The following is a 26,067-nucleotide window of genomic DNA, read 5'->3' as shown; positions in this document are numbered from 1 at the left end:
GGTGCTGACGCGGCCTCGCCCGGTTCTGCACGAGCAGCCTTCCTCTTGCCCTTCTTAGCCACGCGAGTAAGTTTTGGCACACAAGGAATGAAAGGACACACAGCGCTTGCTTCCTGAGACTTGTACACAGCCTTGTATTTTAGTTGTAACTTTAGTCTGTGGTATAAGGAGACATTTTTTTTTTTGTATTCTTTTTTTTTTTTCCATTTATTTTTATTAGTTGGAGGCTAATCACTTTACAGTATTGTAGTGGTTTTTGCCATACATTGACATGAATCAGCCATGGATTTACATGTATTCCCCATCCCGATCCCCCCTCCCACCTCCCTCCCCACCCCACCCCTCTGGGTCTTCCCAGTGCACCAGCCCTGAGCACTTGTCTCATCCATCCAACCTGGGCTGGTTATGTGTTTCACCCTTGATAATATACATGTTTTGATGCTGTTCTCTCAAAACATCCCACCCTCGCCTTCTCCCACAGAGTCCAAAAGTCTGTTCTGTACATCTGTGAGGAGACATATTTTAATTTATATATGATTCTTAGGTTTCAAAGGCCTTGGTTGTGTCCATGGTACCATAAAAATTACAGAAAATACAGGGAAAGCAGTTCTTGCCCTGCTTTCTTGTTGAGAAAGTGTACACATGAACACACCTTTCCCTCTTGGGTGGAGCTGCCACAGGAGTGAAGTGGGCTGGAAGGCTTGTTTACCGCCCACCAGTTCCATGCACACCGACCCTAAGGGATGCTAACTGGGAGAGGCCTGCCACACTTCCACCTCCCCTTTTAAAAACCCTCCCTCCTACAGGCTGGTCTCTGCCACCGTTCTTATCCTACGAGAAGATCAGCTCTAGTGTTAAGATGGACAAGAGATTAATAGAACCTAGGTCTTCGATACAGTTATCACACGCCTTGAATGACAAGAGTCCCCACTCTGTCTTTGGAAAGCAGGAATGTTCAGATAGTCTTCATGGACACTCACTCCCCTTTGAAAATCTGAGTTGCGTTCCTCCATCCTTGCAGACTTCAGTTCAGGGCCCTTTGCCTTTCTGCATATCTGCCTTTAGAAGTTCCAGGTCTAGAATACTGATGCTAAGCAGAAGCGTACACTGGAAGTTTTCTCACCCACCTTCCTGTTTTCAAACAATTTCTAACACACATTTAAAGACTGCCAGAAAAAGAATTGAACAAACCCACCCATTTTTGTGTTTCACATCTCCTAGAAGAAGTCCTTCCTTTTACCTCTTTTGTCCTCAGTGGAATTGAGTAGATGCTTATAATCTTTAAGTCCAGACACTTAATCCTTAGTGCTCCCTTCAAAAGAGACTGAGATTTATTGTATGCCAATTACACCTCAGTAAAGTTTGCTTTTGTTAAAAAAAAAAAGAGACTGAGTCATACTGGTTTGGGATGTTTGGTTCTTTTCTTAACCCTAATGAGCCCACATGCCCGCTGTGGAAGCAGAAATGGGAATACCTGGTGTCCTCGAGGCCTGATGGAGGCCCCTCCACATGCTCACTGCCTTGGCGAGCCACATCACTGCCTCCCTCTTCACAGGAACTTTCTCCGTGACTAGTTAGTGGACTGTTCAACCTCACATGGGTCCTCTCATCCAGAACCAAAGGAAGGGACGTATATCAAGATGGTGCTTCTTTGGGGCCATTTGCATGTGTTCCTCCATCAAAGGAGGCAAAGCTGTCCTTGTGGTATCATGCCTGACTTTCTGTTCACAGTTTCTGGCCCCCAAAGAAAATGCAAATACAGACACAGCGGCTGCCTTTGAAGAAGGTGGGGACGTGGATGACTTGGTAAGTACTTTTAATGTCTACCAGGTGTTGTCACGCTTAAACTTGCCTGAGCTGTAAATACAGCCACCAAGCCTGCTTATTATTAATGTGTTTGAGTTTCTAACACACCAGCAGCTCTCAACACTATTATTATTTATTGCCATTATAAATGTAATCAGATAAGTAATTTTATAATAGACAGTCCTGTGCTCTGTGGTTCTTTAAATTTATTGTTCATTCAGTTTAATCCTCTCATTGAAGGACTGAAAAAGAGCTGGGAAGGCTATTCCTTTAGCAGCAAAATTTCATAATTTACTGAAATTGCTCTCCACCAAAATAAGCAATACAGTGCGCAATCTGTGTGGGCTGACAAATAAAAACAGCATTTAAAAAGCCTCATTCTTAAATGTTCCCAATGAACTCAATATAAACAAAATAGACTGATCGGCATTGAGGGATTTCTGGACCTTCTCACACACCATGTCTGGATGCCTGGGAGGCTGGGTAGGGTGTTGGCTTTTGTATCCATCTTTCATGTGTGGAAACTTCCTGCCTTTAAGCCTCACATGACAGCAGTCCAGTAAAAACTTTCAGCCTTTTTGTGGAGAAGTTCTTAGTATTGAAATAAAAAGAGATGCTTCGAATTTAGCTCCTGAAATAGCTTGTTTGTTTGCTGTTTAGTCGCTCAGTCGTGTACGACTGTTTGCAGTCTCATGAACTATAGCCCTCCAGCCTCCTCTGTCCATGGAATTTCTCAGGCAAGAATTCTGGAGTGGATTGCCATTTCCTTCTCCAAGGGATCTTCCCAATCCAGGGATCAAATACATGTCTCCTACATTGGCAGGTTCTTTACTTCTGAGCCACCAGGGAAACCCCCTAAAATAGTTACTAAGTGTGCTAGTCCGCGCGTGTCACCAGTGAGGAGAACCCTTGTCACTTATGGTCCCCTCCCCAGAGAAGCAATGCCCTGAACTTGGTCTGCTCTCTTTCTTAATGTGTTGTTCCTGTTCACAGCTGGAGTTGATATAGCTCATGGGTGTGTGGAGAATCTGAGAGAGCTGCTATCCCTGCGATGCTGAGAGTTCTAAACAGGGCAGCCTGGAGGAGGTCACTCAAGCAGACCCGGAAGTCCTGGAGGTGGTCCCTGCAAGTTACACAGAAGTGAACCACCTGATTTCTTGAGGAATGAGTACAAACATTTATAAGGGATAATTTAGACCCCATACATGTTCATAAAGTCTTTATTTTCTGATTGGTGTATTCTTTCTTTTTTGGTCTTACTGATCTCAGTGTATTACACATGTGCCTTCCTGACCTGGTACACTGGTGAGGATGCGGCCCTCATGAAGTTATCTCATCCAGAATGATAGCATAGTCACTGGTGGGCTTCTCTGTCTTCCCCAGGAAGTCTCGTCCATTGTCTGATCCTCTAACAGCATCACAACTTACTCTGATCAAATGGTGGCATTAATTTCTTACCAACAGGAAGCTGTCTTTGGGCAGTCATGGCTAAGGGCTGGCCCATTCCTCTTTTTATTTAAGCCTTTGAGTCATCACATTACTTTGGCCTGCAGCAGGGGAGGAAGGGGAGTACCATTTTAAGCAGTTATGGCCATGTTCTCCTGAAGAGCTTATTCTGGCCCAGCCTCTGACATATCAGTGAACCTAAAAACAAAAGGAAACAAAAACACAGTAAGAGATTCACCACCAGGAGTTAGGATTCTGTCATTTCATTTCACTCTACCTGCAGGTCTCACAGAAGGTTTGGTTGTGTTAAAACATTTCTTCCTTAATTTCCCACTCTTCCCCAGCTCTACCCAAGTCTCCTTTTCCTATCTTTCTGGATGATGTTTCCTTTCCTAAAATAAGAAAAGAGCAAACTCTTTTTTTTCTACCCACATTTCTTCCCTGAATTCTGACTCCTGCTTCCTGGGTGTCACAGACTCAGTGATGCCTGTCTCCCATATCGCAGCAGTCCCATACATGGTCATTGATGCACTTCACTCTGCGAACATTAATATTAAAGGCGTTGGTGATTCGTTCCTCCTGTGGACTGCTGCTCATTACTAATTGCAAAAGAATTCTTCAGTGTTGTGCTGAGAATTAAAGACCCTCTGTGCTTTGAAAATGCATCTTCACGAGGAGAGAGGGGCGTGCTTTACTCTGGGCCTCCAGTACATCCTGTTCCACTACACCCACTTGACATACAAGTGCCCATTTAAAGCCACCCCAGTGAAGGAGGTCATATCTTACAGTCCAGTCAGATAGTTGAGGCCCAGGGCAGGTTTGTGACTTGGATAAAGCTGAGACATGTCACAGAATCAAGAGGGAGAACTTTGTTCTATGTTATTCTCATCAGATCCTCCTGGCAGTATGAATCAGTTCAATGAGTATGGCCTCACAAGCACCCCCATCTTTGACAGTTCGGGGATTTCTTTCTCAGAAGCATCAGTCCTTCTATCAAACCAGGAAAAGTTTGAATTGAGTTAGTCCTTTGTGATATGTTTTGATTTATGTTATACACAGTGGGATTATCTGTGCCTCACCTAATTCCACTTTGACCTAAATTATCTGCATACGTGAAAGAAGAAGCGAGTTTAACAGGCCGGGGAGAGACAGGACTAAGTCAGCCATGTAATTTCTGTGTCCGTCTCATGTAGGCAGCGTGTGCGTGCTGTGTGGTCTTGCTCAGAACACACTGCTTTGAGTAGAGACGTCCCATTTTGGATGAACACACCAGGTCCTATTTCCCTGACACGAGATGTGCAGAGCTGTGGAGCTCCTCGGTGCTGTGCCAGCCGGGGCCCCAGAGAGCAGCTCGCAGGACGTCATCCTCTGGAGACCACAGGCTGGTCCTTGGAAGACCCCCGGTCCCACGGATAGTAGGCTTGTGTGGGGACTGGAAGTCACCCTCGGGCCTCTGTGTCACTACCATTCACTGACTGACAGGGGAGGCAGAGAGAAAGGAGGGGACTCGACCCTGGTGATGACCCAAATGGCCCCGTGAGGTTATATAATACCACCCCACCCCACCAAGAACCACTGTCTCAGATGTTGGGGTCTGGTCTTTTGCCAGTTAATATTATGTATAAAATGTTAGGGTCTTAGAAAATTCCTCAGAAAGCCATGTTGGGAATGGGCAGTGCTTCACCTAGTTCAGGTTGGTTTTTGAAAGTAAGTGACCACATGTATATTTCTCTTTCCAATGTGCACAGTGTTAACGCCTGGCTTTGCAGTTCATTTTGATTCAGACAACACTATAATGCAGTCCACCATCTCCCAAAAGCCTCACTTTGGATCATTCTCCCGGGCGATCTAGGCTCAGAGAACAAGCTGGTGGCTCAGTGAGAGTGGAGGCAATCAGGGACACAGTGTGGGTGAGGACAGGCTCACCCAGATCCTGGATCTGTGCTCTTTCTCTGCTCCTCGCGCTATGACCTTCTCAAGATGCTGCTCGTATTACCTGCCTCCCAGGCTTATTAAGGCAGAGAGTGCTCATGAAAGTACTTTGTAAACTATAAAATGTTTTACATGAATAAAACATTGTGGTATTATGAAAACTCCCAAGTAGAAGGCATAGGCAGGACTTTTTAATAGGTCCGTCTTTGTTTCCATCTTACTTCTTGCAGACCTTTAAGCGTTCTAGTCTGTGTGATCAAGGTAGGGTGTTAGGACCCGGGGAAGGTTTTTAAGGTGACCATCCACATCAGTTTACTTAGGAGTTGTCCTGCTGGCATAATTAACAGTGTTTCCTTTCACTCTCAGAAGTGCCCTCCTGATGTAGATTATAGATTATGTAGTTCCAATGGGTTTTGGTCATACTAGTATCAAAACCTGGGCCCAAGATATGGACATATCTTACCTTGCCAACCCCCCACCCCTCTCCTGTTAACACCCCACTAGGGCTAAATACACAGGGAGCAGAATGCAAGTGCGGGAACAGCTGGGTTGTAGCTCATGGCTTAGGTGTGTAGTCTGCCTCCTGTGTCCACATCTGGCAACCGGAGGGGAGAAGAAATGCATGTCAGGTTTAACATGCTTACAACCTGTCTGGTTTTAGTGACCCCCAATAAATAAGGTCGAGTCACCTTCGTCCCTGCAGCTGGCAGGATGGCCTGGGAGAAGGCAGGACCTTCTCAAAGAGGGTTCACAGCCGGCTTTGCAGGAGCCACGTGAAGGCGAACAAGTGCTGCCTGGGGCGTGGAGGAAGCAGCCCGGGCACACCCATCCCCAGGCTCACATGTTTCCCCAGCCCCACTGCCTTTGCACTGCCACGTGTGGGACGGGGGAGGGCGCTGACGGGGGTCTGAGACCTGGGAGGGGTGCTCAGCTACCGAGCCTTGGCTTGGGTGGTCTCTGCATTGCTCTCAGCCCCTCTTCCCACTCAGCATGCTGGGAATTGCGATAGCCCTCACCGAGCGATTGTTAGGGTTTGTGAGCACACAGCAGCGTGGGGAGGGGGGTGCGGAGGGAAGATGGTGTTGCGGGGGGAGGTGGGGGAAGCTGGAGGAACAGCGGTGGTGGCCTGGGGTGTTCTGGGTGATGACCAGCCTGCCTTTGGATGAGCGTTCTGTGTCAGTGGGGGCAGAGTTTTCGAGATGAAGGCGGGTGAAAAGAAAGAAGAGTGGTCGGGCAGCTGGCAGGGAGGGGAACCTCGGGGGCAAGGGCACAGGCGTCTCGGGGGCGTGTCATTTGAAGTCCTGTCCTGGGTGGGGTGTGAGTGAGTCTTCATCTCCCCACTCAGTGTCTAGTGACATTTCTGCTTCCCACTAATGTGTTTCAAGTCTGTTATCTTGAACTCTGACCTGCTTCAAGGAGGGCATGGGTGAAACAGGCTGCCAGCGGAGAGTCCAGTCATCTCTAGATAACGTGGGTGCCTTACTGTGGAAACCTGAAATCAGTCACGTGGGTGACAGCAAACACGACTCCTCAGGTCATAGGCCCCCATGCCTCCGCCCCTTGATTTTATGGCCAGAACCAAACATCTGTCTAACATCCCTTTCCAGAAGTAGATGAAAATGAACTCTGTTCTTGAAAGTAGCAGCAGGTAACAGTCTGACCAGGAAAACATAGAAGTAGCACGTGTGATACCTTTTGTCATTACTCGTGATTTTAAAATTGCATTCCAAGCTATAGGGCATGAATTTGATAAAATGAGGGAACCTGAGGCAAGATGCAGCACACCATCAAAGATGCAGACACATGCCCCGTGGCCACTTGGCTTCGCTGTTTATTTCACAGGATGCTGTGTCTGTCACTAGGGTTAAGACCATGCCCTGCTGAGAGGTCTCCAGTGATTCTGAAAACAAAAGATTCCATTCCCTATTGTGGTGGTCCACCCACCTGGATTAGGAACAGTCCTGCCCAGGGAGGCTAAAGAAAGGACATGTTGAGCCCCTGGCAAATCCAGCCTTATGTAAGGTGTCCATGGATTTTCTCTGTCTTTGCCCTAGCGAGAATAAAAGGTTGTAAATGTGTTCATTTCTTACCAGTTTGCCTTGACACAGGTTGGCAGAGGATAGGGGTAAAAGGAAGTTACCAGCATTCCTAAAGCCAGGTGGTATGACACCATAGTCTCACCTGGCAATGTATGGCAGGAGTTGGCAGAATCGACGAGAAGCTGTCCAAGTCTGATCTGTCATTTCTGCAGCTTCAGCAGCACCCAAGAGACCTCTTTGTCAACACCGAGTTCCTGCGGGCTGTGTCCCAGTGTTTGTTAGAGAAGTAAAAGTGAAGTGAAGTCGCTCAGTCGTGTCCGACTCTTCGCGACCCCATGGACTGCAGCCCACCAGGCTCCTCTGCCCATGGGATTTTCCAGGCAAGAGAACTGGAGTGGGTTGCCATTGTTAGAGAAGGTGAACACAATAGAATGTACTCACCTCTAAGGAGATGAGAGTCTGTCTTGGACCAGTGTGCCTTGGACCAGGCTTCCCTTATGGCTCAGCTGGTAAAGAATCCACCTGCAATGTGGGATCCCTGGGCTGGGAAGCTCCCCTAGAGAAGGGAAAGGCTACCCACTCCAGTATTCTGGCCTGGAGAATTCCATGGACTGTATAGTCCATGGGGTTGCAAAGAGTCGGACACGACTGAGCAAATTTCACTTCACTGGACCAGCGTTTAACAGAGGCATGAGTCTTACACAAAGTAATACAGAAATCCCAGTCCCCTCCTGACTTTTCTTAGTAAAAGGGGAAATATCGCCCCAAACTGGTGTATCTGTGGCATGAGCATCTCACAAGTGGACAGAACTGAGACACTTAGACGTGAGCTCTGCCAGCCTCAGCCTGAGGGCTGCAGGGCAAGGGTGGTTGGAGAAGGCCAGCCATTCCAGACGCCATGCCTGCTGGCCTGCAAAGGCAAGGGCAGAGATACGGAACTCAAAACAAAGTAAAAGGGGGCTAAAGTTCCTGGTGTACTTTATCTTGGGAAGTAGCATGCTTGTTTCAGTCATTCATTTAAAGCAAACTGGCTGCACCGTTTTGATAATTATTCCCAAGGTTTGACCAGAATTGACTTTCACTGTTTCCAAACCTCAAATATACTCACAATGTTGAGACTGCTACCAAAATCCTAAAGGATGAACTGGAGACTCCAAGGACAATTTGAGAGACAGTTTTACTTAACAGCAGCATACACGTGTTTTGGCCTAAACAGCTCAAGTATTCATTTCAAAGGAACATTGTTCTCTAAAGCAGCAGGACTTGTGGTTATTAAAGTGGATCTGTGTACTCTTGTCCCTGGAGATGAAGTTTCAGCCTCCCATCCTTCTCTCCATGTGGTCCGAGCAGAGGAGAGGCAGTGGAAAGGGCAATGTAAGCTTGGGACCTAGAAACCAGACAGGTCCAGCAGTCTGTTTCATGGGACCTTTTCAAATGTAGTAGCTCTTCACATCTAAATGCCGTTAATTATGTTAGTTCAGTCGCTCAGTTGTGTCCAATTCTTTGTGACCCCATGGACTGCAGCACACCAGGCTCCCCTGCCTTTCACCAGCTCTCGGAGCTTGCTCAAAATCATGTCCATCGAGTCAGTGATGCCATCCAACCATCTCATCCTCTGTCGTCCCCTTCTCCTGCCTTCACTCGTTTCCAGCATCAGGGTTTTTTCTAAGGAGTCAGTCTTTCTCATCAGGTGGCCAAAGTATTGGAGCTTCAGCTTCAGCATCAGTCCTTCCAATGAATAAAAGACTGATTTCCTTTAGGATTGGCTGGTTTGATCTCCTTGCTGTCCAAAGGACTCTCAAGAGTCTTCTCCAGCACCACAGTTCAAAAGCATCAATTCTTTGGTGCTCAGTTTTCTTTATGGTCCAACTCTTACATCCATAATGACTACCAGAAAAACCATAGCTTTGACTAGACAGACATTTGTTGGCAAAGTAATGTCTCTGCTTTTTAATATGCTGTCTAGGTTAGTCATAGCTTTTCTTCCAAGGAGCAAGCTTCTTAATTTCGTGGCTGCAGTCACCATCTGCAGTGCTTTTGGAGCCCGAGAAAATAAAGTCTGTCACTGTTTCCATTGTTTCCCCATCTATTTGCCGTGAAGTGGTGGGACCAGATGCCATGATCTTGGGAGTTTTGGGAGAAAAGCGAGTGGCCATTTTAGTTTGCATCCTAGTCTTTATCATGTTAAAATGCTACAAAGTATGGAGGGAGGAAATAGAGTACCTGTCTTTTGTTCCCCTTGCTGTCCTGGCAAGGATGTGAGCTCCCCACTCAGAGGATAGTCAGGAGAACCTGAGGCTGTGGACAGTGGGAACACCAGCTAACAGTGGCTGAAACACAACAAGGCTTTATTCTCTCCACATAAAAGAAGTGCAACACAGGCAACTGATTCTGTGGCTCGGTGACGTTGTGGGGAAGACCACTTCTTGTGACCTTTTCCTCATCTTGTTACCATTCAAAGTAGGAAGAAAGGTGGACAGGGTAGCACCAGCTGTGGCTGCCTCTTTATTAGGAAAGGCAGGGGTGATCCTAAAGCTACAGACTTCTTTGGGCAAAAATTCAAGGGCACTCAGGGAAGTAAGAGGATCTGTATTGTTTGATGGGCTTCCCTGGTGGCTCAGACGGTAAGGAGTCTGCCTGCAATGCAGAAGAATCAGGTTCAATCCCTGGGTTAGGAAGATCCCTTGGAGAATGGCATGGCAGCCCACTCCAGTATCCTTGCCTGGAGAATCCCCAAGGACAGAGGGGCCTGGTGGGCTACAGTCCACGGGGTCACAGCGAGTCAGACACAACTGAGCAACTAACACTTCTCACTTTTTCAACTTGAGACAGGCCAGGAAGAAGCAGGCAGAAAATGGATGTTGGGCTAGCCAACTGGCAGCCTGTCACCCAGTTCCTTCACGTACGAGCTGTAAACTCAAGAGAAGTTGCCTCCCCTTTCGAAATTTACATTTCGCTCCACATATGGTACTTGGTGGGCTTGCCTGAGATTTAAAATCAGTTAATTAAAATAACACTTTGACAAAGTGAGCCAGTAAGTGTTGGTAAACGCCAGTCCTCCAGGACTCCTGCTCACGCTCCTCCATCTTGTGTCGTAGCCAGAGATTCTGCAGAAATTCCTGAATGGGACTGTTCTGCCGTCTGCCCTAATGCTCAGGGCCCACTGTCCGGGGGGTTGCTGGGTCCCTCCCTCGGCCTGTCTGCTGTCTCTGCCCCAGAGCTCTGGAATGCAATGAGGAGGTGCAGCTCTCCTCGCCCCAGGACCACTGGCCCAAGCTTGGCGGCTGTGGGAGCTGGGGGGCAGGGGAGGAAGGAGTGCAGACAGGAATCCAGGGCTGTGCCACTGGTGAGCCCACAGCTCTGTTTTCATTCCTCCTGTCTCCACAGAAGCGTGCTTTGTAATTTCCACCAAGCACCATGAGTAAGAGCCCAGCCTAGGATCGTGCTGCTTCCCTTTCCAATCCTGCCCCAGTCGTTGCCTAGCTGTGTGACCAGGGCCCAGTTGCTTGGCCAATCTTGGCCAGTTGATGCCGCTGTCAGGCAGGGCCTGTTTTGTTCACTGTGCCTCGCCTCCAGAGTTGTCAGGATAGATGAGGACAACCCATATGATATGCTTGGTATATGATCAGTGCATGGTAACACTTCCCATCACCATCGGCCCCTCCCCTTCCATATTTCTTCATTCTCTACACCAGCATCTGTCTGGCTTCAAAATGCCCCCTTTGCAAGCTGCAAATGGACCCCATAGCCCTCCATGGATTAGCTGATAATCCATGGATTACCTCTACCCTTAACTTGCTCTGGGTCTCAGAGTGTGTCTGTTTTCTCCTATAAAATGGATACCTGCCTCTAAGGGATGGGGGAACAGAAGACGAATGGAAAAGCTCTCTAAGAGAAAATAACTTGAAGGCATTTTGAGTCCTGGCTGGGCAGAGACGTGTGTACACACGCATCGGCATATGTTCCAAGTCATGGAACCTCAGGAGGTAGGTCACATCGCAAGGCATCACTTCACCAGGCTCCTTCGTTTAAAGCCTTCCCTCCCTTTCTTCCAACTCCCAGAGCCTTGAAAGGTTGTTGCTGAACCACGAAAGACGCTGGGATTCTTGGCCTCCAGAGGAGAAGAATTCAATCTGGGGCCAGAGACGAGGCTTGATCGCTCAGAGCTTTTGTGTAATAAAGTTTTCTTAAAGCATAAAAGAGATAGAGAAAGCTTCTCACATAGACATCAGAAGGGGGGCAGAAAGAATACCCCCCTGCTAGTCTTTAGCTGGATGTTATATAGCTACTACCTGTCTGCTAATGAAAGAAAAGAAATGTCTCAAAACTCAGAGGATGGCACCAGGCCCCTCACCCACAAGATGCATTTTGAGATCATCTTGGCACCAGGTGAGTCATCCCGGGCCATAAAACGATTGATATGAATCTTGAAGAAAGGCAGATTCCCACACAAATATATAGTTTCAATAACATAGATTAAGAGAACAGTGTATGAGTAAAACATACTGGTTTGTCAAATCGGTTCTGAGCCTTTAGGTGGAACTGACTTGAAGACAGTCTGGGGTAAATGCATTGTACATTAACATAGCTTAAGACAAACATTTCCATAAGAAAAATGCATTGGTTAGCTCAAGGTTTGAGAAAAGTTAAGTTCAGGTGGAGCCAGGTGTCATTATGGCAACAGAGAATTTTAAGAGAAACCTTTTAAAATTTGTGTAGAGAAGGGGGGGAAAATGTAACACCAGTTTGTTTCTTCCTACCACTTAAGAGAGATTAAAAAAAAAAAGTCTGACACTTGCAGCCTATTTCCTCCTTTTGGAATCCCCTGGCCTTCCTGTCTGTTACCCTCTCATTTCCCCCTTTTCTTTTAGGAGAATTATGTTGCCTAGGGAAATGTGCATTGTTCTCATTCCATAACTGCTTCTGAGCTGATAAGGGGTGTTGTCCCTATATTGGTGAGGCAATATATTCTCCTAACCCTCATATTGAGGGTCTCTGATCCAGGGACCCCAAGTAGTAGATGGAGGAAGCTGGCAGCAGTTGCAGGAGTTTGAGCAACCATTTGTAACTTAAAAGCCTTCATGTGACTAGAAACAAATCCAGCTACACAGTTACAGATGCAGGGAGCAAACAGCAAAAACAGATCAGAATGATTGTAATTAAAATAGTTTTCTACCGTGGGGAACTAGTTAACATCTCCCAAAGTGAGGCAGTTGAGGCTTCAGGAGTAGCCATGGCCCCAGTCATCTTGGCCATGTGTTTGGTAAGATGAGTTACATTAGTGCTCATATCAGGTATATATGTACAGCATGGGGTATGAATAATGGCACAAGTTTCTCCTTGTGGAGCTGCCAGAATATCTAAAGCCAATCTGTTTTGTAAAACCCCCTTTCTAATTTGTACTTGTTCAGCATTAAGAGCTGAAATAGCTTTTTGAGAATCAGGAGACCAAACCAGTTTGTCAGTGTGGGCCTGCTGAGTCTCAGTTATAAGTTTATATAAAGGCCAGGTAAGTTCCCCATAACCCGGAATCCAATGCGGCAGTAGCCTATGATTCCCAAAAATCCTCTCAATTGTCTTAAAGTCATAGGTAGGGGATGATTTAGAATAGGTTTAATTCTCTCAGGGCCTATGGCCCTAGTCCCTTCTGATATGATTAGGTCCAGATATCTAACAGATTGTTGACAAAGGTGAGCCTTTTCTCTTGATGCCTTGTAACCGCAGCCTGCCAGAAAGTTTAAGAAATCTTCTGAGGCTTGTGAACAAAGCTTCCTCTGTCTCAGCACAGAGCAGAATATCATCTACATATTGTAGTACCACTGCTTCGGAGCTATTAAAGTTTTGTAGATCCCGTGACAAACTTTATCCAGATAAGTGAGAGCTGTCACGAAATCCCTGGGGCAAAACTGTCCAGGTTAACTGAGAAGCTGGCTGCGTAGGGTCTTCAAAGGCAAATAGAAATTGACTTTCCTCCACCAAAGGCACCGAATAGAAGACATCTTTTAAATCAATTACTGAGAAATATTTGGCTCGTTCAGGAATTTCAGACAATAGAGTATAACGATTAAGCACCACGTGGTGTAAAGGAACCACAGCCTCATTTGTTATTCATAAATCTTGAACTAGTCTCCATTTACCATTTGATTTCTTTATACCCAAAATAGGAGTGTTGCATGGACTGTTACAGGGAATTAATAGCCCCTGCTCCTTTAAATTCTCAATGATGGGTTTTAACCCTTCCTTAACCTCAGATTTCAGTGGATACTGCTGCTTATGTGGAAATAACTGCGGGTCTTTGAGCTTGACCACTACAGGAATAGCATTTTCTGCTCGACCCACAGATTTTCCATCAGCCCATACTCTAGGATTCACATTTTGTTCAACTAAAGGGAGAGAAAGGGAGGGCTCCATATTCATGAAAACAGAGGCATGGACCTTGCTCAGTATATCCCACCCCAAAAGGGGTGAGGGAGACTCTGGCATGATCAGAAAGTCATGTGAAAATAGCCCAGGGTCCCAGTTACAGCTTAAAGAACAACTGAAATAATACCTTTTGGCCCGGCCAGACAGTCCCACTGTGGAAGTGGATCAGGAAGAAAGTGGGCCAGGGGCTTCAGTAAGCACAGAGAAAGTTGCCCCAGTGTCTAAAAGGAAATTGATGGGTTGGTCCCCCACAGTTATTAATACCCGGAGTTCCTCAGGTGTAGTTAGGACAGGAGCTTGTGTGGGGACCCCTGGGCACCTTCAGTCCTGATTGTCTTGAGAGTCTGACCCCTGAAACCTATGCCTCTGGGGGCAGTCTCTCCTCCAGTGTGATCCCTTGCAGACCAGACATGGAGCCGGGGGTGGCTTAGATGCCTGAGGGTGCCCCTCTTTTCCACAGCAATAGAAAGTCCATCCCTTTTCACCTGGGTCCCTCTGGGCAGTGTTCTCAAGCTGTTTAAGAACGATTCTGACAGCCATTAGAAGGGCTTCCGCCTGTTCCTTTGTCTTTTTCTGCCTTTCTTTCTTTTCCTCATATTCCCTACCATAATAGACTGTTTGACCAGTTGCAACAGATTATCTAAAGACTGATTTGGTCCCTATGCCTGCTTTAATAGCTTACAGCGGATATCTGGAGCTGACTGAATGAGAAATCTATCTTTTAAGATCACTCTTCCCTCTTCACTTTCAGGATCAATCTCAATGAATCTGCGAAGGGCTTCTCTCAGTCTATCTAGGAATTTACCAGGAGCTTCCTTCCCCTTCTGTTCTATGTTTGCCATTTTGGTATAGTTTAAAGTCTTAGCACGCGCTTGCCTGAGTCCTTCAAGAATACATCTGACAAAATGACTCTGATCCCATCTTCCTTTAGCCGTGTTATAGTCCCAGAATGGTTCTATAGTCGGGACCGTTTGATTCCCAGTGGGGAGGGCAGCTATCTTGTCCTCCTTCTTCCCTACAGATACATTACCAAGCCATTCATCTCCATAAGCAACAGCTTTCCCCAAAATTCGAGTTGAGTCAGTAGTCAGCATTTGTCCCAAGATATACATCACATCCTTCCAAGTAAGATCATAGAGCAGAGTAACACCTTTAAAAGCTCTAATATATTTTTCTGGGTCCTCTAAATAGTCTCCCAGATCCTCCTTGATTCTTTGTATTTCTCGATAAGAAAAAGGGTTATTAACTCTCATAGATTGATTATTTCTCCCAGTGGGTGCTTCATGAAGAGGCAACAGCTTGTGTGGCTGTTCCTCAGCCTCTCTGGCTCCTCTGCACATATGATCCCAGGGATAGATTGGAGAAACCTGCTTGTCTTTATCTCTTTGTCTCCTGTCCTCCATCTCATCCTATATTTCACACTTAGTTTTTGCTGTCTGAACTTCTCTTACTTCAATTGTCTGAGTTTCTATTGAACCCGGATAGTCTGAGGTCGTACTAAGACAGGGGTTGTTTGGACCTCTACTTGGGCAGTTTGAATCTCAGTTTGGGTTTTACTGAGATCAAGGCAACCTTTCCTGGTTGGGGTCGGGGCGGGGGGGGGGTGGTTCTCTGACTTTCAGTTTGCTCAGTTTGGAGCCTGGGTATGGGGGCAAAGAAGGAGGACAGGAAGGAGCTGAAGGTTTCACACCCAAATCTATACCCTTAGGACATAAGTCTGGCATATCTTGCAGAGAGAAAAGGGGCAACACATATGATACTTCTACCCATTTCCCTTGTTTACTACAGAACCAGTCTAATTGTAAAACAGTATTATAATTAAGAGACCCTTCAACCAGCCACCATTCACCATCCTCCAATGGATACCACGGCCATGAAGTATCACATAGGAAGACCAGGTGTGTCTTCTTTAAGCTCTGGGGATCAAATCTATCCCAGTTTTTCAGTATACAGTTCAAAGGTGTGAGAAAAAAAGCGACCAGCGCCATCTTTCTACCAGAGGCATCCCTCCCTACTCTAGATGGGGGTGTAGACAGACTTTACACCAAAGCTTTCCTTCCCTGGTCAGACTTAGTTTGTCCCTTACTGACACAGGTGCCATACTCATCTGTCCTGGTTCTACCACTGAGGCGGGGTGGAGATGCACAAGGGGTAGACCTGATGGCATCCCTGACTGATGTCCAGCTCCTCACCATTAAAACCTTGCTTCCCTCTGATGCCACCCAGGGTGCAATCAGAGTAACCTTCTGGAATGCCTCCCAAGCTAAGACCGGTGGGGGAAACATTCGTCACCTGAGTGCCTGTGCATGACCCTGAGTATGTTCCTGACCACAATAAGACTCGTACGGACATAAAACTGAGATGTTCCTTCCAAGTGTTGCCACACCAGTATAAGCAATAGCAGAAGAGAGGGTGAAGGGCTGGCCAGTGAGGAAAAAGTGATTTTTGTCCTCAAGTTATTAGGGCCAGTCCTTCCAGTTCATTCCCACAGATTCCACAGAAAAAATATCTGAGGAGTTGGGACAAAAGCCACTGGAAAGCCTCCTCTAGTCCACTAAGAGCTAGCGTTACCAAAGGAAGAAACCCATTGCACTTCCAATCTGAGTAACCTTTAACCTCAGAGATGCTCTTGGAGCTAGAGCTCCATCTAGCTTCCGAACTTTTGACTCCTAGCGAGGCTAGGCTCTTCCTGACTACCAGTCCAAGTTTGGGACCTAAGTAATAGTACACAGTAACAGCATAGATTACAAGTCCCTTGAAAGTCTATGATCCAACAGATAGGTTAGTAGTTCTAATTCCCAAGAAGTTTTGAAATGGTCAAAGAGATCGGAAAGTTTGACTGAGAAAGGAGAGTTCGGTCCACATGCTTTGCCCATTTCTAGTTGGCCCCCAAAGGAAACATTGGGTGCCTCTTGGCATTGGCAGGTCGGTATAATCCCCCAATAGGTTTCTGCCATAACTTGTATGAGGTCACCGTGAAACCGTAGAGCAGGGCTCCTCATTTGCTTTGTGCAAGGCGTGTCATTCATTCACGCAAGCACACTGTTGAGTAAGTATAATACAGCAGAAAACGTGGTTGCTAGGAGAACAAAGAACTAGAGCTCCAAGGATCCTTACCTTGTCCTGAAGAATCCCAGATGAGCCCCCAAGGTGAAAGATTGTTGCTGAACCACGAAAGACACTGGGCTTCTTGGCCTCTGGAGGAGAATTCAATCTGGGGCCAGAGACGAGGCTTGATCGCTCAGAGCTTTTGTGTAATAAAGTTTTCTTAAAGCATAAAAGAGATAGAGAAAGCTTCTGACATAGACATCAGAAGGGGGCAGAAAGAATACCCCCCTGCTAGTCTTTAGCTGGATGTTATATAGCTACTAGCAGTCTGCTAATGAAAGAAAGGAAATGTCTCAAAACTCAGAGAATGGCACCAGGCCCCTCACCCACAAGATGCATTTTGAGATCATCTTGGCACCAGGTGAGTCATCCCGGGCCATAAAACAATTGACATGAATCTTGAAGAAAGGCAGATTCCCATACAAATATATAGTTTCATTAACATAGATTAAGAGAACAGCATATGAGTATAACTTACTGGTTTGTCAAGTCCGTTCTGAGCCTTTAGGTGGAACCGACTTGAAGACAGAGTCTGGGGTAAATGCATTGTACATTAACATAGCTTAAGACAAAGATTTCCATAAGAAAAATGCATTGGTTAGCTCAAGGTTTGAGAAAAGTTAGGTTCAGGTGGAGCCAGGTGTCATTATGGCAATGCAGAATTTTAAGAGAAACCTCTTTTTAAATTTGTATAGAGAAGGGGGAAAAAATGTAACACCAGTTTGTTTCTTCCTGCCACTTAAAGAGAGATAAAAAAAATGCCTGACACTTGCAGCCTATTTCCTCAGTTTGGAGACCCCTGGCCTTCCTACCTGTTACCCTCTCAGCCTTGATCCTCCAATACCGTCAGGCCTAGATGCCTTTATGGGCTATGATGATCAGTAGAGATGAAACCTAATGGTGGTTTAATCACCACTCATATATTGCAGTACACCCACCAGCACAGGGATGCACGGCAGCTCACGGCCACCAACAGGATTCAGGAAGGTTCAGGTCTAAAGGCTACTCTGTGTGTGTGTGTGTGTGTGTGTGTGTGTGTGTGTGTGATAGAAGAGGAGCAAAGATCATCCCTTGACTTTACATGCATAATATACAGGTGCACACAGACTTAAAGCCTCCGGCACATACATACATGGGCAGTCACTCATTGCACATGCAGGGCTAGTCCTATGCCGAGTAGGCATGCAGACATGCATTTCCTTGCTGGGCCACTGTCTTCATTTCCGTGGGCAGCATCTCCTAAAGAACAAGTCATAGTGGGTCAGGAACCTACCTCGCCTCATAGAACCTCATCTTTTTTTTTTTTTAACTAATTTATTTATTTTAATTGGAGGCTAATTACTTTACAATATTGTAGTGGCTTTTGCCATACATTGACATGAATCAGTCATGGGTGTACATGTGTTCCCCATCCCTCCCACCTCCCTCCCCATCCCATCCTGGAGTGCACCAGCCCTGAGCACCCTGTCTCATGCATCAAGCCTAAACTGGTGATCTAGTTCACATATGGCAATATACATGTTTCAGTGCTATTCTCGAAAATCATCCCACCCTCGCCTTCTCCCACAGAGTCCAAAGGACATCTTAATAATCACATCAGCGACCCTGTTTCCAAATGAGGTCGCATTCCGGGGGTGAGGACTCAACACGGCTTCCGTGGGGACACGGTTCAGCCCATCACAGCCACTGAGACTGTTGACTGCATCTGCAGGGAATAAATGTGTGGAGTTGGGAGAGAATGAGTGGTGTCGTACACAGAGGAGGGGGGTTGAGTTGGACGCACACACAGATGTGTGAGCAGGCTTCTGGGGAGCGTGTTTTGTATCTGTCGGCTACCTAGAACAGTGCCTGAAATACAGAAGGGAGGCAATGATTTTAGTCCCCTTCTTTCTATAAATATAAAGAAGTGTGTGTGTGGTGTGTCCAGTCGATAAGGATAACATTTGTCCACTTTGTGTGAGAGGGAAGGATCAGAGTGCCAACCTGTGAAGAAAGAGTCTGTGTGTCTGTATTTATTGAGAATATGAATGTGAAACAGACCACATAGTGTTCTTTGAGTGTTAGCGGTTGTTATTGATAAGTATGTGTCTTTGTATCCTTTTATTCATGAAATTTCATATGTTCCAAGGACAGAGACCAGGCGGTCAGTGTCCCACCTGGCCCAAGCATATGGCCCTACCATATGCCCTTATGGACATAGGTGGAACATGCAGCTCTTACCCAGCTCCAAGGCTGGCAAGAAGACATGTTTCTCTCTTTAAAAAAAAATTGTTTTTAATTGAAGGATAATTGTTTTTACAGTATTGTATTGGTTTCTGCCGTATATCAACATGAATCAACCATAGGTATATACATATGTACCCTCCCTCTTGAACCTTCCTCCCCACTCCCAACCCATTGCACCCCTCTAGGTTGTCACAGAACACCAGTTTGAGCTCCATGAGTCATAGAGCAAATTCCCACTGGCTATCTATTTTAACACATGGTAGTGTATATGTTTCTATGGGGGTGCCTCTCTTGATATTCCAGCTACCCCACAAGCAGGTCCCACGGTCCACCCATTCCCTGGACTGTGTCCTGGGTTCCTTGTCTACAAAATTCAATTTAGTAAGCATACATTGAGCATCTGCTGTATCCAAAACACAGCTGGGCGCTCCAGAAGGTTAGAATAGGAGAACACATTGCTGGTCCTCCAGATGGTCACAGACACCCGAACCCACAGGGTGAGAAAGACTATAACAGGGGCAAAAAAGAGCTTCAGACACTGAAGGGGCAATGGAGTTCAGGCTTGGTGGCTGGGGGCACTTTCTAGAGTTGGTGGCATTGAAGACGGACCATGAATGGAACAAGAATCTAATGGGGGAAAGGCAGGCCACCCAAATAGAGGACACAGCCAAGTCAGGCCAGACCTAGGAAAGGGTAAGTGGTTGGTTTGGCTGGAGGGCAAGGTGCATGATGGAAAAGAGCAAGCAGTCAGACTGCAAAGATAGGTCAGGCAGTTGTGAGAAGAACCGTGTTTTTGAAAAGAAAAATGCAATCAGATGGGCCCTTCAAGGTTATTCTGGCAGAGAGGATGGAGAGGATGCAGCGTCAGCAGTTTGCAGGCTGCTGGAGTGGCCTCCGAGCGAGGATGAGAGTCCAAACCAGGGCAGCCCCCGGGGAAGTGGAGAGGAGGATGGCCGAGAGCATGACCCCGCTGACAGCCATTCAGCAGCGGGAATCCAGCCCCCTCCCCCTGGGGAGCCTGAGATTCCTGGAAAACCGGAGCCCGCTGTCAAGGGCTTATGACTGTTTGCCCTCTTCAGCCCGCTTGTCAGGCTGAGTTAGCTTGTCCCCCACTTCTCCCCTCTCCTCCTCTTCAGAGCACGCCACCCGGCTGCTCACTGCCCCACCTTGACACAGCTGGATATAACTGTCCATCTCCCCCTGGCCACATCCCTCTCTGACCTTCCCCTCTTTGCAGGAAAGTGCTTCCAACCTGGCACCTCCTGTTTATGCAGCCTCCTGCAAAGCTCTTGTCTGTGTGGTTTGCCTGTGTCCCCAAGGAGCAGGAAACCCTGGGGAGCAGAATAACCACAGGCTGCAGGTATGCTGGCCCCTCTTGGTGCCCCTGCACCTCTGTCCTGTCCGGCTCAGGGCTCCTGTCTCTGGAAACCCACCTTTTGTGAGAAGTGGGATAAGAATCAAAGACGCTGCTCCTTGGGAGGCTTCAGAAAGGACTGCCTACCCCAGCTCCTGATGCAGGGCTTCCTGAACTTTGCTCTGCATTAGAATCACCTGTTGTTGTTCAGCCGCTCAGTCGTGTCCGACTCTTTGCAACCCCATGAACTACAGCACTTCAGGCTTCCCTGTCCTTCATCGTCTCCCTGAGTTTGCTCAAACTCATGTCCACTGAGTCAGTGATGCCATCCAACCATCTCATCCTCTGTTGCCCCCTCCTTCTCCTGCCCTCAATCTTTCCCAGCATCAGCTTCTTTTCCAATGAGTCAACTCTTCGCATCAGGTGGCCAAAGTATTGGAACTTCAGCTTCATCATCAGTCCTTCCAAGGAATATTCAGGGTTGATTTCCTTTAGGATTGACTGGCTTGATCTCCTTGATGTCCAGCCCCACAAGTCAAAAGCATCAGTTCTCTTTGGCATTCAGCTTTCTTTATGGTCCAACTCTCAATCCATACATGACTACTGGAAAAACTATAGCTTTGACTAGACAGACCTTTTCTGGCACCTGAAGAGCTTTAAAAACTCCTGCTGCCCACCCTGGGTCCCAGGCCCTGCCCATGGAATCAGAACACAGGCACTGGGAACCGCTAATGATTAAAGATTCCTCAATGATTCCATGTGTGGCCAAGTGTGAACACCATCTCCTGGTGTCTCTCTCCCTCTCTTTAGCTCTCAGTGTGAGCCAGGGACACCAGCAGAAAGGCTCTCTGGTCACTCCTTCCCATGTGACTTGGAGGCACTTGGTATCTGAGCATCTCAGGACTTCCGGGAACCAAGCAGGGTTTCTTTGCCTCTTTCCCTTCTGATTGCTCCCCTTTCTCTTTTCTCCTACCAAGTCAGATCCTAGTCAGTGAGCAAGAGTTTACTCCCACTGCACAGAATAAAACAATAATCCCCCAAAGAAGTACAGGCAAGAAGGTTCAGGTCTTGTCCCCGCCTCGTGCATTTTCTGACTTCTTTAGGGTCATGTGATAAAAGGAAGCAGAATCTCCCCCAGAACCAACCTCTGCCTTAATCCATACTCCCTTCTCCTTCCATTCCCCTAACAATGAATTTTGTTTGTTTGCTTTTTAAACATGAGAACCCTTTCCTCAAATGAAAGCCTCTATAGAAGCTTAACATACATGACAGACAAAGGTAACACCATTCTGGTTGAGAAGACTTGGGGTGGTGGCCTGGCAGGGTCCCTCGGGCCCCTGCCGGGTAGTCTGGTAGCCCCAGAGCAGTGGGGAGAGCCACAGGGGGAGGGGCCCTGGACTGGGGTTAGCTCCACATGTCTCTAGTCTCTTTCCTCCGGTTTCTTTCTTTGTAAATTCAGAGTCGGGGCAAGTGAGGGCTTCCTTGCCCTGATCATACACACTTAAACCAGAGCAGCACGCTCTCTGTTTTCCTCATTGGGAGTCCCTGTAAGATATTGTATCATCAGAGGGCGCCATGAGCTTAAAAACTTCAAAGACACTGGACTCCATGAAGGCTTAAAGGACATTTCTTAGTCTCTTTTCACTCACATTTCCCATGAGCATTTACAGAGTACTTACTGTGTGTGCCAGGCACTGTTCTAGACACATCAATAAACACACATCCAAGACGGGGCATGTCCACATTCTCAGAGCATGGGCAGTGGGACTTTGAGACAAGCTAATATTACTAGAAGCTCCCCTGTTAGTATTCAATCTTTTATCACAGGAAATTTTCCTGATTGTCATCACATTTCCCTAAAATAAGTCAAGAGAGAATCTCCATTTGTAAAAAGAAACTAAAGCAAAAATATGGGAACTTTCCTTTATAGTCCATGGTGAATGTGGAAGAAAGCAGAATTTGGACTCTTAAGCCATCTCTCGGTGTGAGTCAGTGTCCCCCACAAGGAACGACCCCCGTTTCCTTCCCAGCCTCTCTCTTAGTTGTATTTATTAGGTACTCAGCCCAGCTCTCACCCCCAACTCTTGTCTCCCAGCCATCTCTGTTTCACTTTATGGTATCAGAACCACAAACACACCTACTGGAAGCAACCAAGTATACAGATGAGTTAATTCAAGGTCCTACTCCATTCCGGGACATCTGTGTCTTCATTCCTAAGCGGGTGTGAGTCTCACGTGACAAGCCATCCAGAGGAGGAAGCGCTCTGCTTGGGCCCGAGGCCTTTTCAGCAGCCTTGCTCCATACACAGCCGGGAGAACAGAGAGAGAAAGATGACACGGTCTCCACATGGAGAGGAAAGTGGGAGGAATTCACTGCGCCTGAGCACAAGGCTCAAGAGAGGGGGAAACCCTCTTTCAAACCCCAACACTTCCTGCTCCTGGGAGGAGTAGAAAAACCCTTCCCTAACTGAACTGAAGGAAATCTTACTCAGGGGACAACTGCACATGATGGAATTTGAGGATCTGGCTCACCATTCTGCCTCCACTTAATTAGAGTGGGTTTCACAGGGAAGGAGGCTCTGCAGGGAATACAGGAGAGGAAGGCAAGGGGAGCAGCCCACGAAGACCCTGCTCTCTGTCTCTGGCGCCAGTCTCTCTAGGATCCATCAGAAATGATGGGCTGGAAGATGCTCCGATTAATTGCTTTCCGGCCCTGAGATGGCACCTCCATTGCCAGTCAAAGTTTTAATTAATCATGCCAGCAGATGGGCTGTCATGGGCCTCAGCAGCATGGGTAATGAACTCATTTATTATCAGACTCCATCAGTGGGAGGCCGTCCAGACTTCTGGGGAAAGAGGAGAGGCTCCTGACACCAGGGCCCAGGATCCCTTCAGTCTGGGGAGTGTCTCTGGAAATGCTTTGGTTTCAGACCATTCACTGGCCCTGAAGAAGAGAGGGATGGGGTAAGAAGGGGACTTGAAAGCTTGGCCCTTCCAATGATGCAGGAGGCTGGCCTGGCCCTCTGGTACCCCCTGCACCTGATCCATGAGATGAGGGTGAGGCCATGACACCCTCTTAGGCAGGGGCACATCAGGATGCTTCAATGCACAGGTGCGCAGAAATCCAGGCTCCTCGCCTCTGGGCGAGGTGCTGGGTTTTATGCCCTGGGCTGTCTCATTCATTCTCCCCAGTGCCCACACCAAGTTCTGCATGCCACGTGTTTAATCAGTGCTGTTGAATTAATAGAAAAATGGGTAAGATAAACATGGGGTGCCCAGCATGGAAGCTACCACTATTAAAAAAAAAACGTTTTACTGTGTCCAAGTGAGGTCTGAGGTCCTAAGCAATACCTGACATAGGAACCTAGAGCTTATCATAGACGCGGGTCTTGCTTTGGGCGGGGGCGGGGGGGGGGGTCACAGTATACCACTGGCAAGACTGGGACAGACAGAAGACATAACAAGTGTGGCCAGAAAATGGTCAGAGAGTGTCACAACTAGAAGGGACAGTAAGAATACCCTGTCTCGCCCCTCCTTGGCTGAGGAGACTGAGGACCAGCAGAGGGGACCTGCCTAAGGTCACTCACGCAGTTGGGGCACAGCTGGACCTGGAACCCAAGTCTCCTGACTCCTAACCCTGTTCTGTCTGTGTCTCCAGCCCCCCGCCCCACCCCCCAAACCCTTTCACGACCTGCTTGCCCAGGTCATGCACAGTGGCCTGTGCTGTGTCCAGAGAACCCCAGCCCCTACTGGGCTCATCCTGCTCTTCGGTCTAGCATTTGTCTTTTCTTCTACAGAGTCCTTCCTTTCTCCATTTGTAGTCTGTATGGAGGGGAACATCTTGACGCTGCACCCCCACCTCCTGCTGTAGCTGAACTCTGAGGAAGTGGTTAGTCTGGATCCAGGCCGCCCACCTTCACGTGCTTCCACACGGGGGAGCAGGCCAGGGGCCCCCCACCTGTGAAAAGGCTCAGGTGTCCACTGTCCTCTGTGGTCACCCCTCCTAGATTGTTGAGCAGTGGGCAGAGTAAACAGGGGCTGTCCTATTGGGCCCGTTTCCTTGGAGCATGTCATCACCATTATCTCCCAGTGTGGAAAAGTGATGAAGTGCCCCTAGTCCCCACTCTGAAATCAGAAACCCTGAAAGAAGGAAGTCTCTGCAGAGTTGACACTCCGTGGCCATGGTACTAGGACAGAAAACAGTCACCATTTTCCTCTGCCTCCTCTGCACTGGTCAGATCAAATGGTACTGTGGGTGACCTGCTGAGAACAGGGTTTGTATACTCTCAGAATGGCAGCAACCTCTTCCATGGCACGAGCTGTGCCAGGCACTGAGACAAGCATCCCAAACACTTTAGTACAAATTCCCATTAGGGAAGGTGAGACATGGGGAGACCAAGGGACATTTTCAAGTGCAAGTGAGCAGGGAGTGTTGGAGCCAGGCTTAGGTTTAGGCAGTGTGGCTCCCAGCTCTGGGCTCTCAGTCGCTTTACCACGTGGTCTCCTGAGAAAGATAAACCGGTGAGGCACGGTCGGTGTTGGCCCAACTCCTAGCAAAAGAGAAATAGACAGCTGGGGTGTTAAGGTCAGCCTCCTCACAAGCACATTCACACACTCAAAACCCTGCTTTTGGCAAATGAAAGAAATGCTTAGTGCTTCAGAGGCTCCTAAGAACTGGAGAGAAGCTCAGGGCTTGCATCATCTGCGGGGCCGATGCCAGACTCAGCGACAGGGCAGTGCTTCCAGAGGGGAGAATGGCCGTGTGGGTGGCTGAGGGATGGGCCCTGAGAGCTGGACGGGTGTGGCACGGTGCCAGGTGAGGGAATTGTTGAACTGCCGCACTTAGGCCTCTCAGGGCCTGTGTGCTGTCTGTCTTGTAGAGACATGAGCCCAGAGAGATCACTGTCTCCACAGTTCAAAGCAATAGCAAACATGTGATGATAAACGAAAACTCTAATTTTTCATGCCTAGGATGAGCGCTGTGATCCATAGTTGCAAGTGCCTCTTCTAAGGGGACAGCCACCACCCACAGGTCACCACGTGGGTGTATAAAATGAGGGTCATCATGCCTGGGGCTTTTTTTTTTTTCTTGAGAGAGAAATTCTATTTGTGTGTGTGTGTGTGTGTGAAATATCCTGATTTTTTAAATGCAGGCTCAGAAGTCTGAGATTTTAAGTTCACTTGCTGACCCTGGGGCTTGAGGAACACACAGTGGAGGGCAGCATCCTAACAGTGTTACCTCTGGTCAGCTTTGTCGTGAACTAACCACTCCAGCAGGGGGAGGCCCAGCTCTCTGCATGGCCCTGCGTGGCACACAAGACTGTGGCAGGTGGTGGGGGAGCCAGGCAAGGTCCCTATTAGGACTCTAGAGTCCCAGGGACAGGGAGGGCCCCAAAAGGGTGACAGTGAATTTCTACTGATTAGCTTATGGGTGGCTTTTATCGAAATTGAAGGAATTTAAGGGATGTGACCTTTCTTGGTGTCGTGGGTAAGGCAGAGCCAGCAGTTCATGTGGGTCACAACGGTTTCATTGCCTCTCTCACCACAGCCCTGAGAACTAAGAAACAACCACATTGTGTTAACAGATTCATACGGGCCAACTGGCCCAAAGGGACGAGGTAATGGATTGTAAATACAAGCCAAAGGGCGTGGAGTTGGACAGACCGTGCTCCTTGGCTCACAGCTCAGCCGCCATATGGTTTAGAGCAACTTATAGTTTCTGGGCCTCCATGTC

General features: G+C 47.7%; 1 protein-coding gene across 1 annotated transcript in view; it reads left to right on the top strand.

The window, feature by feature from the left end:
• XRCC5 (X-ray repair cross complementing 5) overlaps nucleotides 1-3,037 on the top strand; it is an 80,923-nt gene extending 77,886 nt beyond the window's left edge. Inside the window, exons 20-21 of the mRNA XM_061148791.1 lie at nucleotides 1,732-1,806; nucleotides 2,800-3,037. Of these exons, the coding sequence (XP_061004774.1) occupies nucleotides 1,732-1,806; nucleotides 2,800-2,814 (90 nt within the window). The 3' untranslated portion in view covers nucleotides 2,815-3,037. The remainder of the gene's footprint in view (nucleotides 1-1,731; nucleotides 1,807-2,799) is intronic.
• The last annotated feature ends 23,030 nt before the right edge of the window (nucleotides 3,038-26,067 follow it).

This window comes from Dama dama, chromosome 8, assembly GCF_033118175.1.
Source record: "Dama dama isolate Ldn47 chromosome 8, ASM3311817v1, whole genome shotgun sequence".
Taxonomy (NCBI): Eukaryota; Metazoa; Chordata; class Mammalia; order Artiodactyla; family Cervidae; genus Dama; species Dama dama.
This window is presented reverse-complemented; position numbering and strand designations above follow the sequence as displayed.